A 16,806-nucleotide genomic window follows, 5' to 3' on the forward strand; every position below is an offset into this window, starting at 1 on the left:
TTATTAAATCTAACATTTCCTGTTTAGTAAGTCGGTCAATCGGGTGTATTGAATTAGCATAAGCTCACTTGTCATAAGTTCTAGCCATATGTCATGTTGGCCTTACTTCAAATCTCTAAGATCAGATGACCACTGAATTTTATGAAATTACTATAGGATGAGCAATGTCTATTTGACCATTTATATTTAATCGCCATCAGCTAGTGACCAAGAAGCGTTCACTTTTTATCAAATTGTCATTTTTTTTACTGTAGGCCTCCTATGATTCTTAGATTTAAACACAAATGCAAAATTTGTTTGTAGTTTCATGATTTAAAACTTTTAGGTTTATAGTATCTGAATATCTGTGTATGCTTGCCATTTTGAAAATGGGGGCCACACTCGTTTTTTTTTCAGTTTATTATAGTTGTTTAAAATGCACTGCAAACCTTATTCGCAGATGTCAGATGTAAAATATAAAATAATGAGGAATATGTCATTAACATTCAAAATGATTTGTACAAATCTTCTATTCCAGTAAGATGAGATAATTTTCTTTAATTTCATTTTCCTGATTGGCATTCTTCAAATAACCTACTTGCCCAAGGTCAAATTTGCTACCGGCATAACCTGATATTGACATTTCTCTTCAAATGTTTTCATAGCTTATTGTTTCTTTTCCACAAAATACTATTATCCAAACACTTCTTGACCATTATTGGTTTGAAACCAACATCTTGTTAATTATTAAATTCTTGACCATTGTAATAGAGAATAGGAGAAGCTGGTTCTGGTCATCTGTTCACTTTTTTGTTTCCTTTTTCACCCAGACTTGACCCCTTGCTGAATCTCGATAGAAAGGCAAATTTGCTGAATGATAAAAGGTGTTAGTTTTCCCTCCTGTTTACTCCAAATATTTGTCTATTTTTTTTTTGTAAATTTTCACCACTTCCACATTGAGACTAAATTATTTGATGTCCTGCAAAGCTTCATGAAAAAGATGAATAATCTTTATAAAGTAGAAAAGAAAAAGAAATTTAAGCTAGAGAAAAGACGAATCGTGAATATATGCAGCATTTGGCTTCAGTAGTATATCAAGTTCTTAAGGCCTTTTGCTTAATCCTTTTTCTTTAGTTTCAAGAATTAATTTCAATGAATTCATTCTGTCTCACTTTTAAATTCAATCCAATGCATTGTACAATTTCAAAATAATCTCCAATCCCCAATGTTGACTGTACATTGCAATTCAATTCCTTTGATCTTAGCTTTTATTGAGCTTCTTACAGTGTAACTGATTCCGAGTGGTATAGAATTTAGGAGTGAATTTCATTGTGTCAGACGAAATTGCCAAAGCCATTAACCCAAAACGCTCAAATTACTGATGAAAATATAAAAGCATGGTTAGCAATAAATGCCAAGGGTCCATCAGCCTCTGATATTAAATCCTGTTGTTTGCAGACATATTATTGGATTAAACACACTTATCCATTTATACAGAAATATGAGAAGGTCAAATGGGATCTCTGATTTTTAAAATAAAAATGCCATCACAGATCCCTGGTAAACTTTTTACATGTTTTTTTTATAGCAGAGGTATATGTCACTGAACCCTATAATCAAATAATAAAAAAAGATGATTGTAAACAGTAATTACACTTTGTCACCACTGAGAGAGAAGGACATTGTTATATAATTTTAAATCATATAAATGCTAAAAATATCATTACATATATTAATGAACAAATTAGAAACCACAAAAATAATTTTACAATGCAAAAACATCTGACATGACCTTAGCTATTCAGAGTAATAGAAATGAGGGGTTATAAAAAAAATCTAGATATTCATTCAATAACATTCAGGTATATGTACATTATTACTTGACTGGCAGAAAGGCATCGTGGGCTAGCCATCCAACTTAAATTAGAGCGCCCTCTGCCAGCTGCATATCTTAGTTGTGCCCCTGTTTTAATAATGAAGAATTAAATACTTCTGCTTTCAGAATATACAAAAAAAATTGACATTGACTGAAATTTAGGTTTATGCCAGGGTTTTTTTTAATTGGCAAAAATGTATGCAAAATTAATGTCATGAACATTTCACATTGAAGTATATGAGGTGGGGACATGACATTATGAAGTACATGTATGCACAAAATTATCATCCCTTTTTGATGAATTTTAAGTGTTTTGCTTTTTTAATTACACAATATGTATTTTTTACTTGATTTGCCCCTTTATATAACGGAAATACAGGAGAAAGGCCAAATGGAGGGGAAGGGTGCATAGGGTGAAAGTTGATCAGTTTGAATGATGTTTTAAAGTAGATGATAAATCAATACCAAGGGCCATTAATTCTCGCCAGAATCCCAGTCAAATCCAACCAATCTGAAATCCCAATGTTTGTATTTCATTGTCATGTGAAGTGATCTTGAGTTCTAAACCCTGATGTCTTTTCTTCTACAAGATGTGCTCACATTTACACAGGATAAACCCTCCATTCAACAAATCTAAATTAGAAAAAGAGCTTTCTCATTCGGATTTACTCTTTGTTTGCCAGTGATATGGCTACCCTCACTGATGTGTGTACCTTTCAGAAGGAAAAGGGGGCAGACTACCCCCCCCCCCCCCCTTTGTAAAATGACAAAAAAGGCCCTCCTGGAAATAGCACAGTGTCACACAGTGAGTTTGCAGTGTGAGGGTAATTTCACACTGTGTACCACACTTGTGAACACACTGTTGGACGCAGTTTTCATTCCACTTCCGGCAGGGGAGGGGGGAGGGTGACAAGTCTCCCCCCCCCCCCGCATGTAATTGACATTGTTAAACAAATATTGTATGTAACTGAGTACAGACTAGCTAGTAATGCCCGCTTTTTTCCTGTCAAGAATATGTTTAAAAGAAAACTGTATATTGGCCTACTTTATCCCTGGCCCTAATTTCTCTTTAAAAAGTTTAAGAATGGGGTAGCTTGGGCAATATTTCCCTTAATGCGAACAATCCAAAATTAACTGTACAAAGCCTATCCTCGATCAACTGAATGTTGTTCAGAAAGGCCACATGATAAAGTTCCGTTCATGAAACCTGAACTCCTCGTTATTATTCATTTTTAATAAGTGCCCGCTTGTAATTAATGTTAATGATGCCAGTGGCATTCTTAAGTGCACTGACATGATTATTATTGAATATTGAATTTCTGTCTGAACTTTATTTTTACATTTTTGAAGAGCATTTCATTGTGTGAAATAGTAATATTTGGTGAGTTATCATAATGCTAGTTTGTGATTGAAAAATTCACAAATATATTTTTGAAAAACTATTTCAACAAATGGAAAATTATGAGTCAGAAATTTTTTAGCTTAATATTGCTAGAAATTCACTGGTACATTCCTGGTATTTGTTTTCGTATCCATTATTTGAACCAGTATTACAACTTGGAAATCTTCTTAGAAAGAAGTGGACAGATTATTGCGAGTCTTTTATCTTTCCTTTGTAATTCTGCAATTCTGACTAAAATCAATTGTTCAATGCTTAGCTTTTCTTACTGACCATGAAAGATGAAAAAGGTGGAATATATTGGTGGAAAGCCTTATTCCTTTTGATTATCAATGAAGCAGAAAATAGATTTAAAGGGTCTATTTCTCTGACCTTTCTTTCATTCCTTGATCAATAAAAGTATTTGTAACTTCAAGGGTATCACTTAATATGTACTGTGAAATTTCACCCCCCCCCCCCCCGAAAGTTTATGCATACAGGCCTATATATGTAAACTCTCTGTATTATAATCAATGAAAATTGATAAAGAACATTATTTTCAAAATTATTTGTAAATGATTGGTTCATGAAAATAAAAGTGATAATAAATTAGGTAATCCATGCTGCTCCTACGTTGACTCTAAAGTAATATGTATGTATGCTTTTTATCTTTAAAAAATTGATATTTTACTTAGTCACTAGGAAGTGGTATCCATGTAGAATTTTGTGACAAATCTAATGAGAATCCAGAAGAGAGAAATAAAGGGCAATAATTAAAATCTATTAATTGGTCCCTTTAAGCAAGTTTTAAGGTCTATATCATTATTGATTGATACCAAACGTTCTTGTCACACCTCAGCGGGCATTCCCACCTCCAACTTTTAGCGAGCCATGGTGACGAACCCAGGGTCATTTGATGGACACTTGTTTGCTTTCAGAGATCAATTTCCGATATTCTTAGAAACGAAAGGGAAAGGTACGTTTGTAAGGGCTGTAGATGCTCAAGACGAATGTCACCTTATTTCTTATATTTATTTTGATGTTTTTTTTCCTTTTATTTATTTTAATCTAAAGTTTATTTAGAAATTTTAAAAAGGGTGTGTAGACCTACCTCATTGTGTGTCACCGCACTTCAATTTCATCATATTGTTTCCTCCCGACCTCCCTCTATCTCTCTCTCTCTGTATCTCTTTCTTTCTTAATCCTGGATTTTGATCACTTCCTATACTCTTTCCTAGAATGTGGGCACTTGAAATAATTCATGTAAAGAAACAGACTTATTGGATTTTTACATTCCACATTGATTTTAACTATTTAACAATAACAAGAGTTGTTTCAGCAGCAGATAGTAAACATCAACAACCAGAACGATACACCATGCTGTTATTTTCAATTAGAATGTAAACATGTTAATTACTATTTTTTTTAATATGAAAAGAGACACCACATCTGTATGACTAAGATACTGTCAGGAGCGGATCTAGGTTTTTGGAAAGGGGGGGCACATTGCCGAGGAAAATTTTAACTAGCAAAAAAAAAAATTGGTTTTAACCACAAATGAAGGGTATTTTGGCCATGAAAAAATTTGACAAGCAAAAAAAGGTCTTAACTTTAAAAAGGGTGGGCACACTTCTGTTTCAACACCATTTTTACATGAATTTTAATTTTGCCTCTCAAGAGGGGGGGGGGGATGGGCCGGCTGTGACCCCCCACCCCCCGGATCCGCCAGTGGATACTGTACATTTTAATCCACTGAAATTGAATTCAGTGTGATTCCTATAGGCCTACTTTTGATGGGAGTTTACAGTGGGCAACATGTTAATAAATTTGATCTTACATTGTGATTAATCATTAAAGGCAATTTCATAATATTTACAAAATATGAATACACAACAGTCACACAATGATAATGAAATCCTCATGATTTTTTAAGTAAAGGCCAACACAATATGAATTGTTGAATTTCCTCTGATGAACTCCCAATTTGATTAAATTCTTCTCTTCTTTTCAGAAGAAATAAATGAATATTTTATTCTCAAACATTCTCATTATTTGGGTATTGCCCCTTGACAATTGCTTGTTATAGGACCCCTTTCAGCAGTAAAACTGTACTATTGTGATTTAGATCTGACGTCAACCACAAAACACAATAGTGAGTACAATGAATAGACATTTGTCAGTCTTAAAACAGTTCCTTTTAGGCATCACAAATAAATGTGCTGTATTTTACAAGTGCAAGGTCAACTGAAAACATAGAGAAATGGAATTTGTATACCAGTCGGTTACAGCAATGGAGGAATTTTAGATAATAGCCCTTTCTATCTCTTTAAGAATTATTTGAAATGAAGGAAAATTGTTAATTGTGTCTGGATAACGAGACTATAATTTCTGAGATCAAGTGGTTCTGAGTCTTTACTCATCTTTTGTATTCAGGTGAGGACTATTTGTGGAAGAGTTAACTCGTGTAAGGGGTGTGGACAAGGACTGATTTACAAACTGTATGGCTTGAATTTTCATCCTTATATTCATTGTAACCATCAAACTCTTATCTCTAGAGTGTTGCATAAAGTTTGGAAATAAAACATAGTAGTAAAATTTAAAAAAAATAAAGTATGAAACTGAAATTGTACATGTTATCAAGCAAATCTATTTTTAGTTTCAATCTAAATTTGTTTGGCTAAATATTCATATAATTAATGGTGAATGATGTTAATCGCATTTCAGATTTTTTGGGGGAAATACTTTGTGCAGTTCCTCTTTAGCTACTATTCATAATTGCAACCCATCCGTTGACTTTATTTACTGTTCTATCCATGTACAGTCTCCTATTGATTACAATGTGCGAAATGTGTCAATAAACTTCTCGCTTCGGTGATTATTTATTCCTTCTTCAATTTCATATAAAATCAATATTATTGTAAAAAGAGCTGAGTCGTGAGTAGTCCTGCATCTATTGCAGCACCCCTATGAGTAGAATGGACCCATCCAGCTACTGTTATGCTAATGACGTTAAATGGGCAGTAGCACATGTTTGAATAGAATCATTATAGTAGAGATTCTACCATTCTGTTGAACAGGGCAAAGCATTACGGATGGATGCATCAGAATGATACTTTGCGTGGAAAGATTCAACGGAGCATGCCCTTCGACGTAATCAATCCATGACACAAAACAAAAAAAAGTCATCACCGCTAAGCTTGAATCTTAACTTCTTGAAATCATAGAGGATAGAAGCGTCCTCTTGGTTAGACCAAAGATAGATGATGTGAACAGATGTTACTACAGACTCTAAGTACGCATGGCTTATTTCTTCATTGATTTTTTTTTCTGTTTTCTTGAAATCATTTCTTCATATATTCTTCAAAGGAAATTGAAAGATTCAATTTTAGAGCATTTTGACCTAACTTTTTTAGTTGAAGTTCGAGATGGAACCTTCCATGCTAGGATGCTGAGAATCTTCGTTATCTTGAAGTTGAAGCAGCAATTCTACTGGAAACCTTTCTATTTTTATTGAACACGAATCAGTTGGACTGTGCTAAATCCTGAATGAACCAAATTGCCCTAGATGCCATCGAAATTGTCAACTTAAAAAAAAACATATTGGATCGTGAATATGTTTTGTTAGTCTGATCAGGAATTGCAAAGCCTTTTCATTGGACTGCTCGTGATCATGCGTGAATATCTTCCAATTATGTTTCAAACCAGAGATGAGTTCTTCGGTGGGCTAGCATCAAAGGTAAATAACCTTCCATCTCTTCTCTTGTTTTCTGATGTGACTTTTTTTAAATAATGCTTTTTTTATAGTAAACAGTCCATTTTATTTTGAAGACTAGTTTTGCTTTGAATAGGGTGTAATTTCTCATTTGTATTTCATTCAGTTCCGCTCCCAAAGCTTCATGGGGGAAGCCCTATGAATTAGTTTTCAATTCCTCTCAGGAAAATAAAAGATAGTTAGAAAACATACAACATCTATGACGTCTGAAAAGTGTGAATCGCAATGTGACTAGGGACGCCTTCTAACACAAATCACACTGTGTGTAGTCTTGTTAATATATATTCTTTTTACAAGGACTGCTTTGTGTCCGTCACCTATTTATAGTTTTTAGCAAAATTATTCTTGTGATCGAAGAAATCAAAGATAGTGTTGCCCATCCTGCAATGATATACAGACCTATGTGTATACCATGGAGCTAAAATAGCTCTATGGTGTATACCATTGGAAATAATTGCGTGGCCTCTTCTCCAATTTTCATTTATTTTGATATGGTTATATGTGGGTGTGTTTGTCTTGTTCATGGCCAACCAAAGATTTTGCTTGGGAAAATTGAGGTTGGTTCCTTTTGTGACCTGATGCCCATCTTTTTATTTTTGCCCGTTTTGGTCTGAAAATAATAAATTTAATAATTCTAGGATAACTTGTTATCGTTTTGTGTATTGATTGTAGGCCGACTTATTTTGATGATTGCGTTTATGAAACCTGGTAAAGACATTAATAATTTATGTCAATCAGTGTGCTAAATTTTAGGAAGTGAGGTGCTAATTTCTTTTTTTAAATTGTGGATATTGGGGGGGGGACATCAATTAAATATATTGACAAGTATTCCAAAAGTAAGTTTTATACTAGAAATGTGATGCATTAGTGATCTCTTTAAAGTCAGATAGAATGATGTATATTGCAGCCTTGGCTGAAATGATTCCCCCCCCTTTTTTTTGGGGGGGGGGGGTAGGTCTATTTCACTATATTGCTTACTGTTTGTAAAGTCTAATTAGGATTCAGGGTTTATGATGTTTGTTATAGCTCTTGATTAGATCATTTCATGATAATTACCAGAACCAACATCCCCTATTGTGTACCTATTAGCTGGTGAATTGTAGGCGTCCTCTGATGTGTCCTTTATCAATTTGCATGTTTGTTGATGAACATGTTTTATGATGTGTATTCATGCTATCAAGGTGCTCAGAAAACAAAGCCTTGTTTGGACATCATCATGATGCATGATTGGGATTATAGAATTAAGAATTGCCTCCTAAATTGGGGGAGGGGAGGGGGTCTGTTCCTGAGGCCAAAAGCCTATTTTAAGTTATTTTGTGTTAATCCCCCAAAAGTGCTTGTCAGATTTCCATTTTATTATTAGGCCTAGCTTATGTTATATGAATAATTCAAATTTTCACAAAAAATCAGGAAAAAATATAGAAGGGCCACTACCCTTTTGTAAAGTGGGAATGTGGAATGATTAGAATAACGCATGTTATAAACCCTTTACAACTTAAGCTGGGCTGAAGGGAAATGTCCTATGAGAAACCGAGAAAGTTTAGGCCTACATCTTTAATTTTTTTTCACCAAAATAGTCACCAAAGGAGCCCCATTCCATTTGATAATTGAGAATGGTTTGGCATTGGGCAGGTCAAACAACCTCACTTTCTCTTTCTCTGCACATTTATATCTTTTCTCTTTTTATGGGGGAAAATGTACTATCATTTATAACTCAGCACCAATTCTTACTTCATTTATTACACCCTGAAGTTTGAGAACTGTTCAGTCGTCTTTTGTGTGGTGGGATCTCTGTTGCATTGATGTGATCCATATTATAGAAGGGCTCTTTGACGAATGTTTTATCTCGTTTACAGGGCTGCATCACAATGCGATCATTGATAACCTTCAAGATTCTATATGTTTAAGGGGTAATATTACTTCGCTCTATTATGTAATGTAGAATCCTGTCACCATATATGCATGAATTGAATGAAAGGAGGTTCTTAAAGGTTCCTATATAAAGAGATGCTGATGATTAGCATAATCAGACTTCAGTTATATTAATAGAGGTTTGAGATTGAATGGTTACTCTGTTTACTTTGGAATATCCATCTATCAAAGGAAGTATTAAATTTGGTAAATCCATGACAAAATGATTTTAAATCCTTAATGCAACAGCAAATATATCTTTTCTCCTCCTTTTTGTGCTCTAATTTTCCTCTCCTTAAATATGTCCTTCCTTTAGATTAAGTTATTGTACTATCCGGAAGGAATATTTAATTTTCTTGATAAGCCCAGAGGATTCTCTTATGGGTGTCTTGGCCAGTGTGGACAAGAAGGCCTGCGATGGAGCTAGCAGAAGCTCAAGACTTCTTGCCTGTTCACACCCTTTCCCTGAAAACAGATGATCTATAGGAAGTGATGTGCATTCCTCCAGATGATATCTCCAAATGCAGGAGAATGTTCACCTTCAAACTCCTGTAATTGATGTTGGTTGGCACTTTTCTGGGTTTTGAGTGAGCTAAGGAGAAGCCACAGTGCCTTACTTTGCTCTTGAGGAAGTTCTCCAAGAACTGGATAGGGAGGTGGTAGTCACCACATCCAGAATTCCATATCTTTTGATCTATATCTTGGGTGTAGAATTAGATCATTGACAAGGACTCCTGAGAGTTGAGACTTTGCTCTAAACCAACATGGTCCATCCCCCTTCCCGCCTTGTTAGCACCTGATGGTGAAAGTAGAAAAGGATTGTTTAATTACTGCATATCCTGTTTGCTTACTTGTTATTGAAACCCACAGGGCATGCATATTGTCCACTCTCATCTAGTGGTCAAGTTCATTGTCCACCAGTCATTCATGGCTGAACCTCATTCAGGATAGGAATAATAGATGGTTTTGCTATGGTCATTGAACGGTCAAATAGGACCTGAGGACAGTATGCCATGAGTTTTCCTGACGGTACCTTTGAGGTGGTTTGAGATGTCCATGCTACTGTTGAGACAAGTGGTCACTCCTGGTCAGTCATAGGACAGTGTGTGGCTTGTGACTGGTCATCATGTGAGACTGACCAATGTCACATTGAGTAGCTGACCAAAGCCATGAAGGTGTGCGTACCATGGATAAGGAATGTGAGTAGGTCGTATATCCATATTTTCCTGAGATCGTCCACCATTTTGGAGGTGCACAACTTTATGGACTGTTGCCTTGTGGAAATAAACTCTGTGAGATGTGCTGAAGTTTAGGTCAGAGCTATTGAAGTGAAAAATTTCAAGAAGACCCTATGTAATTCACGGAAGGAGAAAAGGGAAAGGAATCCTACTGCTTTGGTGATTTAATAGGCTGCACTGTTAAAAAATGGTATGCTGCATTTTAAAAATTCATTTTATTTTGTGGGTACCGATATTGATATTTTTACCCAAATTACTTGTGGTTATGCAATAATCTTTTTTTTTGTCAGTTAATGTCAGTTTTGTGAAATTGTGAGTATTGAAGTAGCTCCTAATCATTGAAACTTCTCGAATGAGATATGTTTCCGTGCATATAATTTGATATACTATCACATTCTCATTATGAGAAATTTGTATATATATTCTGAGTCACCATGGCGATACAAGATATGATGTGGTAGTAAAACAACATGTTTCGCCCTGAACCTATGGACCTTCCACAAACCTGAATAACAGTTTGCTTTCATAGACAACTTTCATACAATAGTTCAATTATTGGGATTGTGTCTGGTCACGTTCAAGTCTATTCATAAGAGAAAGCTCCATTTCAGCAAAAGAAATGACTTCAGTTGTGAAGAATATGTGGTTTGAGTATGTTTAGTAGGTGAGAAAGTCATTTGTATTTCTAAGGTTAATTGTGTTTATTTTCATTGGTGTGTTTCACTGTCACACCATAAAATTCTGAAAATATAGACATTGAGTTTGCTATCACTTCAAATTTAAATAAGGCCTATGGCATTATCATTAGTTTTGCTTCTCATGATAATAGCAAACAATGTAAAGAGAATTGATCACTTTGGCTGCAATAACTTCAATATCTGTGAATGTTTTATTCGCTTACATATCAAAACAATTAAAAATAAAACGTACAAAGAAATAGATATTTAAGAAAAAAGAATATGTAAGGCTGTTTGCATAGATTACTTGCAAATTTCCATGATCAATATGTTTCTTTTCCCCTAATCAACAAACCATGCAAGCATTTGGTAATTCTTTTCTTCTTTCTGACGGTAACTGTCATCAGAGCTTTTAATAGACCAATAAAACATGAATGTGACTCCAAACAGAAGGTTCTTGTCCTTCACATTTCCTCAGAAAACGGAAGACAACCCTTATTGACTTTCAGCTTCCTTTCATTCTAACATTTGTTCTGTGGTATGTTTCTTGATTAGCTTTATTTACTCACTACATATTGACAATGTCAACAACACGTACCAGCCCACACATTCCTCATGGCAATCAATAAGTACTACAAATTTCTAGGAATATTATGAGACACTTCCTTTTCTTATACAATTATTCAGTTCATTTAGTTGTCAAAATTTGATTCAGTGTCAAGAAATGTTTCTTGAGCCATTAGTCTACAAGCACAGACTCATATTTGACACGTAATTAATACCCTGTCTAATGTGAAGACTAGACGCCAAACTCTGTCTGTGCTAGTTAATCTAGTCTCGATATTTCAGACTCTGCATTATGCGCCATTCAAAATTGCAAAAACCCAGGGTCTGTGCCTACAGACTAAATGACAATACTTAAAATTATTCTCACAGTATTTTTCAAAATACAATTTCATGTCAGTAGATCAAATTGGATACATTTCTTTAATGTCTATTCGTATATAAATACCCTGTGTCATAATGCCTTAACTTAGGTATGTATTTAAAATGCAACAGGATTTTTTATTTTTTGCTTTGAAAAAGAGGGCCTTCATTGTTATTTTCCAACAAGACAGAACATAGACTGTCCACCGGGATCCATGTACAGACTTACAGGTAGGCCCGTTCTTTGACATAACTTATGTTTTACATCATTGCTGCTTCAGCCATGTGGAGCAGTCTTCAGTGCATCTGACCAGTCTTCAAAGAACCTGACAATTTGTCCTATTGTCTCTGGACTGTTATACAGAGGTCTTAAAAATACCCTCTCAGAAAACTTGCTTTAGAAGAGGAGATTATCTTCTAGCCATTGACTTGGAACTGATCAAGTCCAACGGAGCGTAAGCCATCAAGGTATAGTTTGGTGAATTTCTTTTGTAGCCTTTGGTTGTAACTGTAAGGAGAAGCTGTGGACCTGGAACTGCATCAGCCACATCTTTGGGATAATCAATCCTACTAGAATATCACATGGAGGATTGGTACATAACAAGGCCCTGTAATATTAAAGGTAGGCCTATCGTAAAATATATTCAGTGAATGGTTTAGATTTAGCCATAAAATTCAATACATGATATACAGCCACAAGACCAAAATTATTCATGTTCTCAATGAAAATGTATATTAATGTTCATCAATGGGCAACATTAAGACAAAGAAACAAGGTAATCATACAGGTACATACTTTTAACTGTATGTATATAACAGCCTATATACAATTGATTGCAAATTTTCATTAATGCTGCAGGGCCTTGGTATACTATAGGCCTAAAAGAAAATGTGGAAATCAACGAGAACATATCTTGAACCTTCCTGGTTATACCCAGATAGATTAAACCTTTTTATGTAAGCCATGCTGGAGAAATTTCTTATACGATGAATACTGCAAGTGCATTTAAAGGAAAACCAAAAATAATTTTCTGTAGGCCTTCAGTTATGCATATCATTTCATTATTCCATGATCGTGGTAAAGTGCTAAAAGTATGCTGATGTACTTTCAGAGAGTCTACAGCAACAGGTCCATGCAACACCTGTAGGATCTAATGTCAACACCATAATGCTACATGTACATTTATGGTTTGCCAACAAGACATAAAACAAAGCTGGTATCTTGTATAGAATTCCCTTTTTATGGCATTCTTTAACTAGCGTAACATGTGATTGTATTGTCACGTGTGTACCTCCCCATACGACTGCAATAGAAACAAATAATTTGTGTCTTCTGGTTCATTAAGTGAAACTTTCTGTAAATTATTGGTAATAGTAGACAATTATCCCGTTTTATTAGTGATAAATTGTATGATTTGATGGTACCAGACTACCTGCCAGTTCAACTGTCCAGCATTGTGCATTTAAACTAAATAAATTCACACTATTGAGGGCACACTTCGCTTTAGCCTTGGAAAAATTGATCTGAATTGCTGTGCAAGCCCACAGAAGAGTTCCTGTGATGCCGCTACTGCTATTGATTTATAAAAGATGCTATGATTAATTGCTCTGAATGAATGAGTAATTGGTCATGTATGTTGATGGCACTCACTTTTACAACCCCCCCCCCCCTTCAACCATACTGCAGAGCTGCCAAGTAGTACAGATTTTCAGTATTTAGTACTGAAAAATAAGAATACTGATGGTTTCATGCAAAATACTGATTTCTCAAGTTTCAGTTTTATGTGTTGTCCTATAGTATTTTTTTGAAAATACTGATTTCCTTGCCAAAATACTGATTTTCAGCTTTAAAAATACTGAAATGTTCTTGTTCAGGTTGGCAGCTCTGAATTACTGACCCTTATTCATTCTCACGGTCATTTCTGAGAACTTGTACAATGTTATATCTTTGTCTATTCAGCTGGATTGTAATTTGTGACAAATTTGATTTACCACAGCTGTACTGAATCAATCATTCGTATGCAAGAGAACTAAATTCTGGAATTAATTTTCCACAATACATGACAGTTGTGAATTTCAACAATCAAATAAATATTAAGAGGTGACAAATTTTGATATATCTTCACCCCTTTTCAAAGCACTGGCCTTATTATTTCTGTCTGAAAGCCTAATCACTGATAGAATATCCATTATAAGACCATTCCCTCATGTAATCAGATCGATTGCTGTTGGTTGTGAATCTGAAATTAAGAGTCACTCCAGTATAGCGTCAAAGTATGATACATAAGCTGCATCCATCTTGCTCATCCAGCTGTCAACTATCCCATCACTTTTTAAATTTTCTTCAAGTCCATATAAAAGGTGTGTGAAGGCACACCCATTCATTAAAAAACGTTCCCCTTTGTCGGCTAGGTCACTCATAATACTGCATGAATCTTGCGGTTTGGTATTAAAATGGTTAGTCGATGAGCTGTATTGTGGCACCATTCATGTGCTGCCTCCTTGAGGATAAGAGTCCATGGCTGGCTATAGGACTGGGAGGATTAAAATGTGTCTACCCCAGAACACTTTCCTTTCTGTCGAGCCCAGGGTTCTATTTCCGCATCCACTTGATGAACCGGTACAAAGGAGGGGGAAGAAGATTATGGAGGAAAGCTCTTTGATGAAGAACAGTTCTATTCTAATCCATCCAGCTCTCTGATGAAGAACAGTTCTAATCCATCCTTCTTAAAGGCTTCTTGTTGTATGTCTTTGATCTTGAACACCTTCATTGAGAATGCAGGTGGCAGCAAGTTGGAAATTCATTTAGGGGTAGGAATTATAAAATTATGTTGGCCAATTCTTCTTTGGTTCGGGATTCTAAAGTGATCAGTATGTTATGTCTAGGACAGTGATATGTCAGGAAAAATGGATTCATAATTATTATTGTAATAACTTAAGTGAACCTGAAGGTGTTATGTCCTTAAACCAAAGTATTTGAAAATTTATTGATTTTTTCACTATAGGCCCATATGAGGGGAGGGGATAAAGCAAGTCTTAAGGGCTATTTTTAGCATAGGCCTAGAATTTTACTCCTGTAAATTTGCTTCCTTGAAGAAATATGAATTTTATTTTGTATTGTTTAGATCAAAGTATGTGACAAGGCAATTGGCACATTTTATTATAAATATTAATTTGATTTATGGCCATACCATGTTAAAGAATGAGAGGGAAATCCAACAGGTCTTAATTTGATAGCTTGTACTTCCTTATTGCTTTCAATAATGAGATTGATGTTATTTTCCTTGACCTCATTCGGTTTATTTATCCCTGAATCTAGACCACATCAGTCACCCTGAATTGACCCTAAGAATGTTGCTCCTGTCACCTCTGTCCATTTCACTTCACTCACCTTCTTTCTCTCAAATTAATCTGCCTCAATAATTTCCTTTAAAGAGAAATTCCAGTAGTTGCAGTTAACACTGATTTCATGAGAAAGTCTGTAAAACAAGGCTTAATTGCCAGTATATCATTGAGGATCTAGATCTGGTACAGTTACATTAAAGGGGAATCCAACCCAAATAAAAAATTGTTTTTACAAGGAAAAGAAAAATCAGACAAGTTGATAGGTGAAAGTTTGAACAATATTGGACAAACATCAAGAAAGTTATGAATTTTTAAAAGTTGTAAATATTGGTAATCACTATACCCATGGAGACTTCAAATTGGCCGCATATGGGATGTCATAGTGATGTAAGGCAAGGACTATTCCTCCATGTACTCCAATACATATTTTGGCTAAAATGTCATTTTTCCCAAAAGTTTTATTTCAAATTATATTTTTCTTTCATGAGGACATAAAACAATATACTACCTGGGTTATATTTAGATTACTGCCCCAGGGGAATGGGTACTTAAGAGAAAACCACAAATCCCTGATAATAAAGTACATGGCCTATGAGAAAGTTGTCCTTGCCCCTTGTCATAATTTACTTACTGAGTTGCCAATTTGAAATCTACATAGTATTAGTGATCTGAATTTTAAAGCAGCTATAACTTTCTTATTTCTTGTCCAATTTCTTTCAAACTTTCACCATTCCGTTTAATTTATTTTTCTCCTTCCCGACACAACATTTTATGGCCAAGGCTGGATTCCCCTTTAACTGGACTGTGTGAAATCTTGAAATCTACGCTGAAAAATGTTCACACCGAAAATCCCCAACACAGATAAGCGCACGTGGGACAAAGTATAATTACTGCTTAGGGCGTCGGGCCCGACGCCCTACCCGAATCCCGTGCTTATTTGCTAATTTCTCAGCAATTACACAATTTCTTCCAGAATCCTTTGGCACATGCGCTTTATTTATACAAACAGACACTTTAGTGGTCACTTCATTGGATTCTGTACGAACTCATTTTGATATCGTTACCAAAACTAGCATTTACCTTTAAATCAATCACGTTTCGCTGGCCTCCAAAGCCACTCACCTTTTTAGAAAATCCTGAATGAAACTGTGAACAAAAAAATTGAACCCTCAAGTTTGTTGGATACATGGGAATGTGTACTTAACACTTCATGAATAGGCCATTGCTACGATTGATCTGTGAGTGATTTTACTATGAATTGGATTGGTGATCATGAAAAAGTACAGGGTGGTGTGACGTGAATCTGAGAAAAACAAGCAAGAGGCAGAGCTATTTGTCGTATATTACTCGTATTCGTCTCCAGCCAAGTGTGGTGTGATGAAAGGTAAAAATTGATTTCAGAATTAGCCGCACCGGAGCGCTTAATGCCTTATCAGCATTCCATGGGACAATAGGTGCTTGTTTATCACAGAAATATCATAAATTGCGCTCATTGAGCTTGAATCCTTGCACAACATCAGCCCTTCCAGCCGATTACCATCGCACCATTTAGTGCCAATCTTCAATAGGGTTAATAAGGTTAACCCAGTGGTCTCATAAGCAATTAAACCAATTTGTTGATCTTCTATTCATTTTATCATCATATACAATAGTAACGAGTTGATGGTGATTAGCATGCCTTGATATATTTGAGATGACATGAT

General features: G+C 35.2%; 1 protein-coding gene across 4 annotated transcripts in view; it reads left to right on the forward strand.

The window, feature by feature from the left end:
• Nucleotides 1–6,558: 6,558 nt before the first annotated feature.
• Nucleotides 6,559–16,806, forward strand: part of LOC121413583 (rho GTPase-activating protein 20-like) — a 59,394-nt gene continuing 49,146 nt past the window's right edge. The window contains exon 1 of one of the 4 annotated variants that reach the window (XM_041606451.1): nt 6,559–6,969. In XM_041606451.1, the coding sequence (XP_041462385.1) occupies nt 6,904–6,969 (66 nt within the window). In that variant the 5' untranslated portion in view covers nt 6,559–6,903. Of the gene's footprint in view, nt 6,970–9,883; nt 10,116–10,139; nt 10,345–12,252; nt 12,381–16,806 lie in introns of those variants that run through there. The other 3 variants (XM_041606452.1, XM_041606454.1, XM_041606455.1) reach the window with 3 other exon arrangements.

Source organism: Lytechinus variegatus, chromosome 4 (genome assembly GCF_018143015.1).
Source record: "Lytechinus variegatus isolate NC3 chromosome 4, Lvar_3.0, whole genome shotgun sequence".
Lineage (NCBI taxonomy): Eukaryota > Metazoa > Echinodermata > Echinoidea > Temnopleuroida > Toxopneustidae > Lytechinus > Lytechinus variegatus.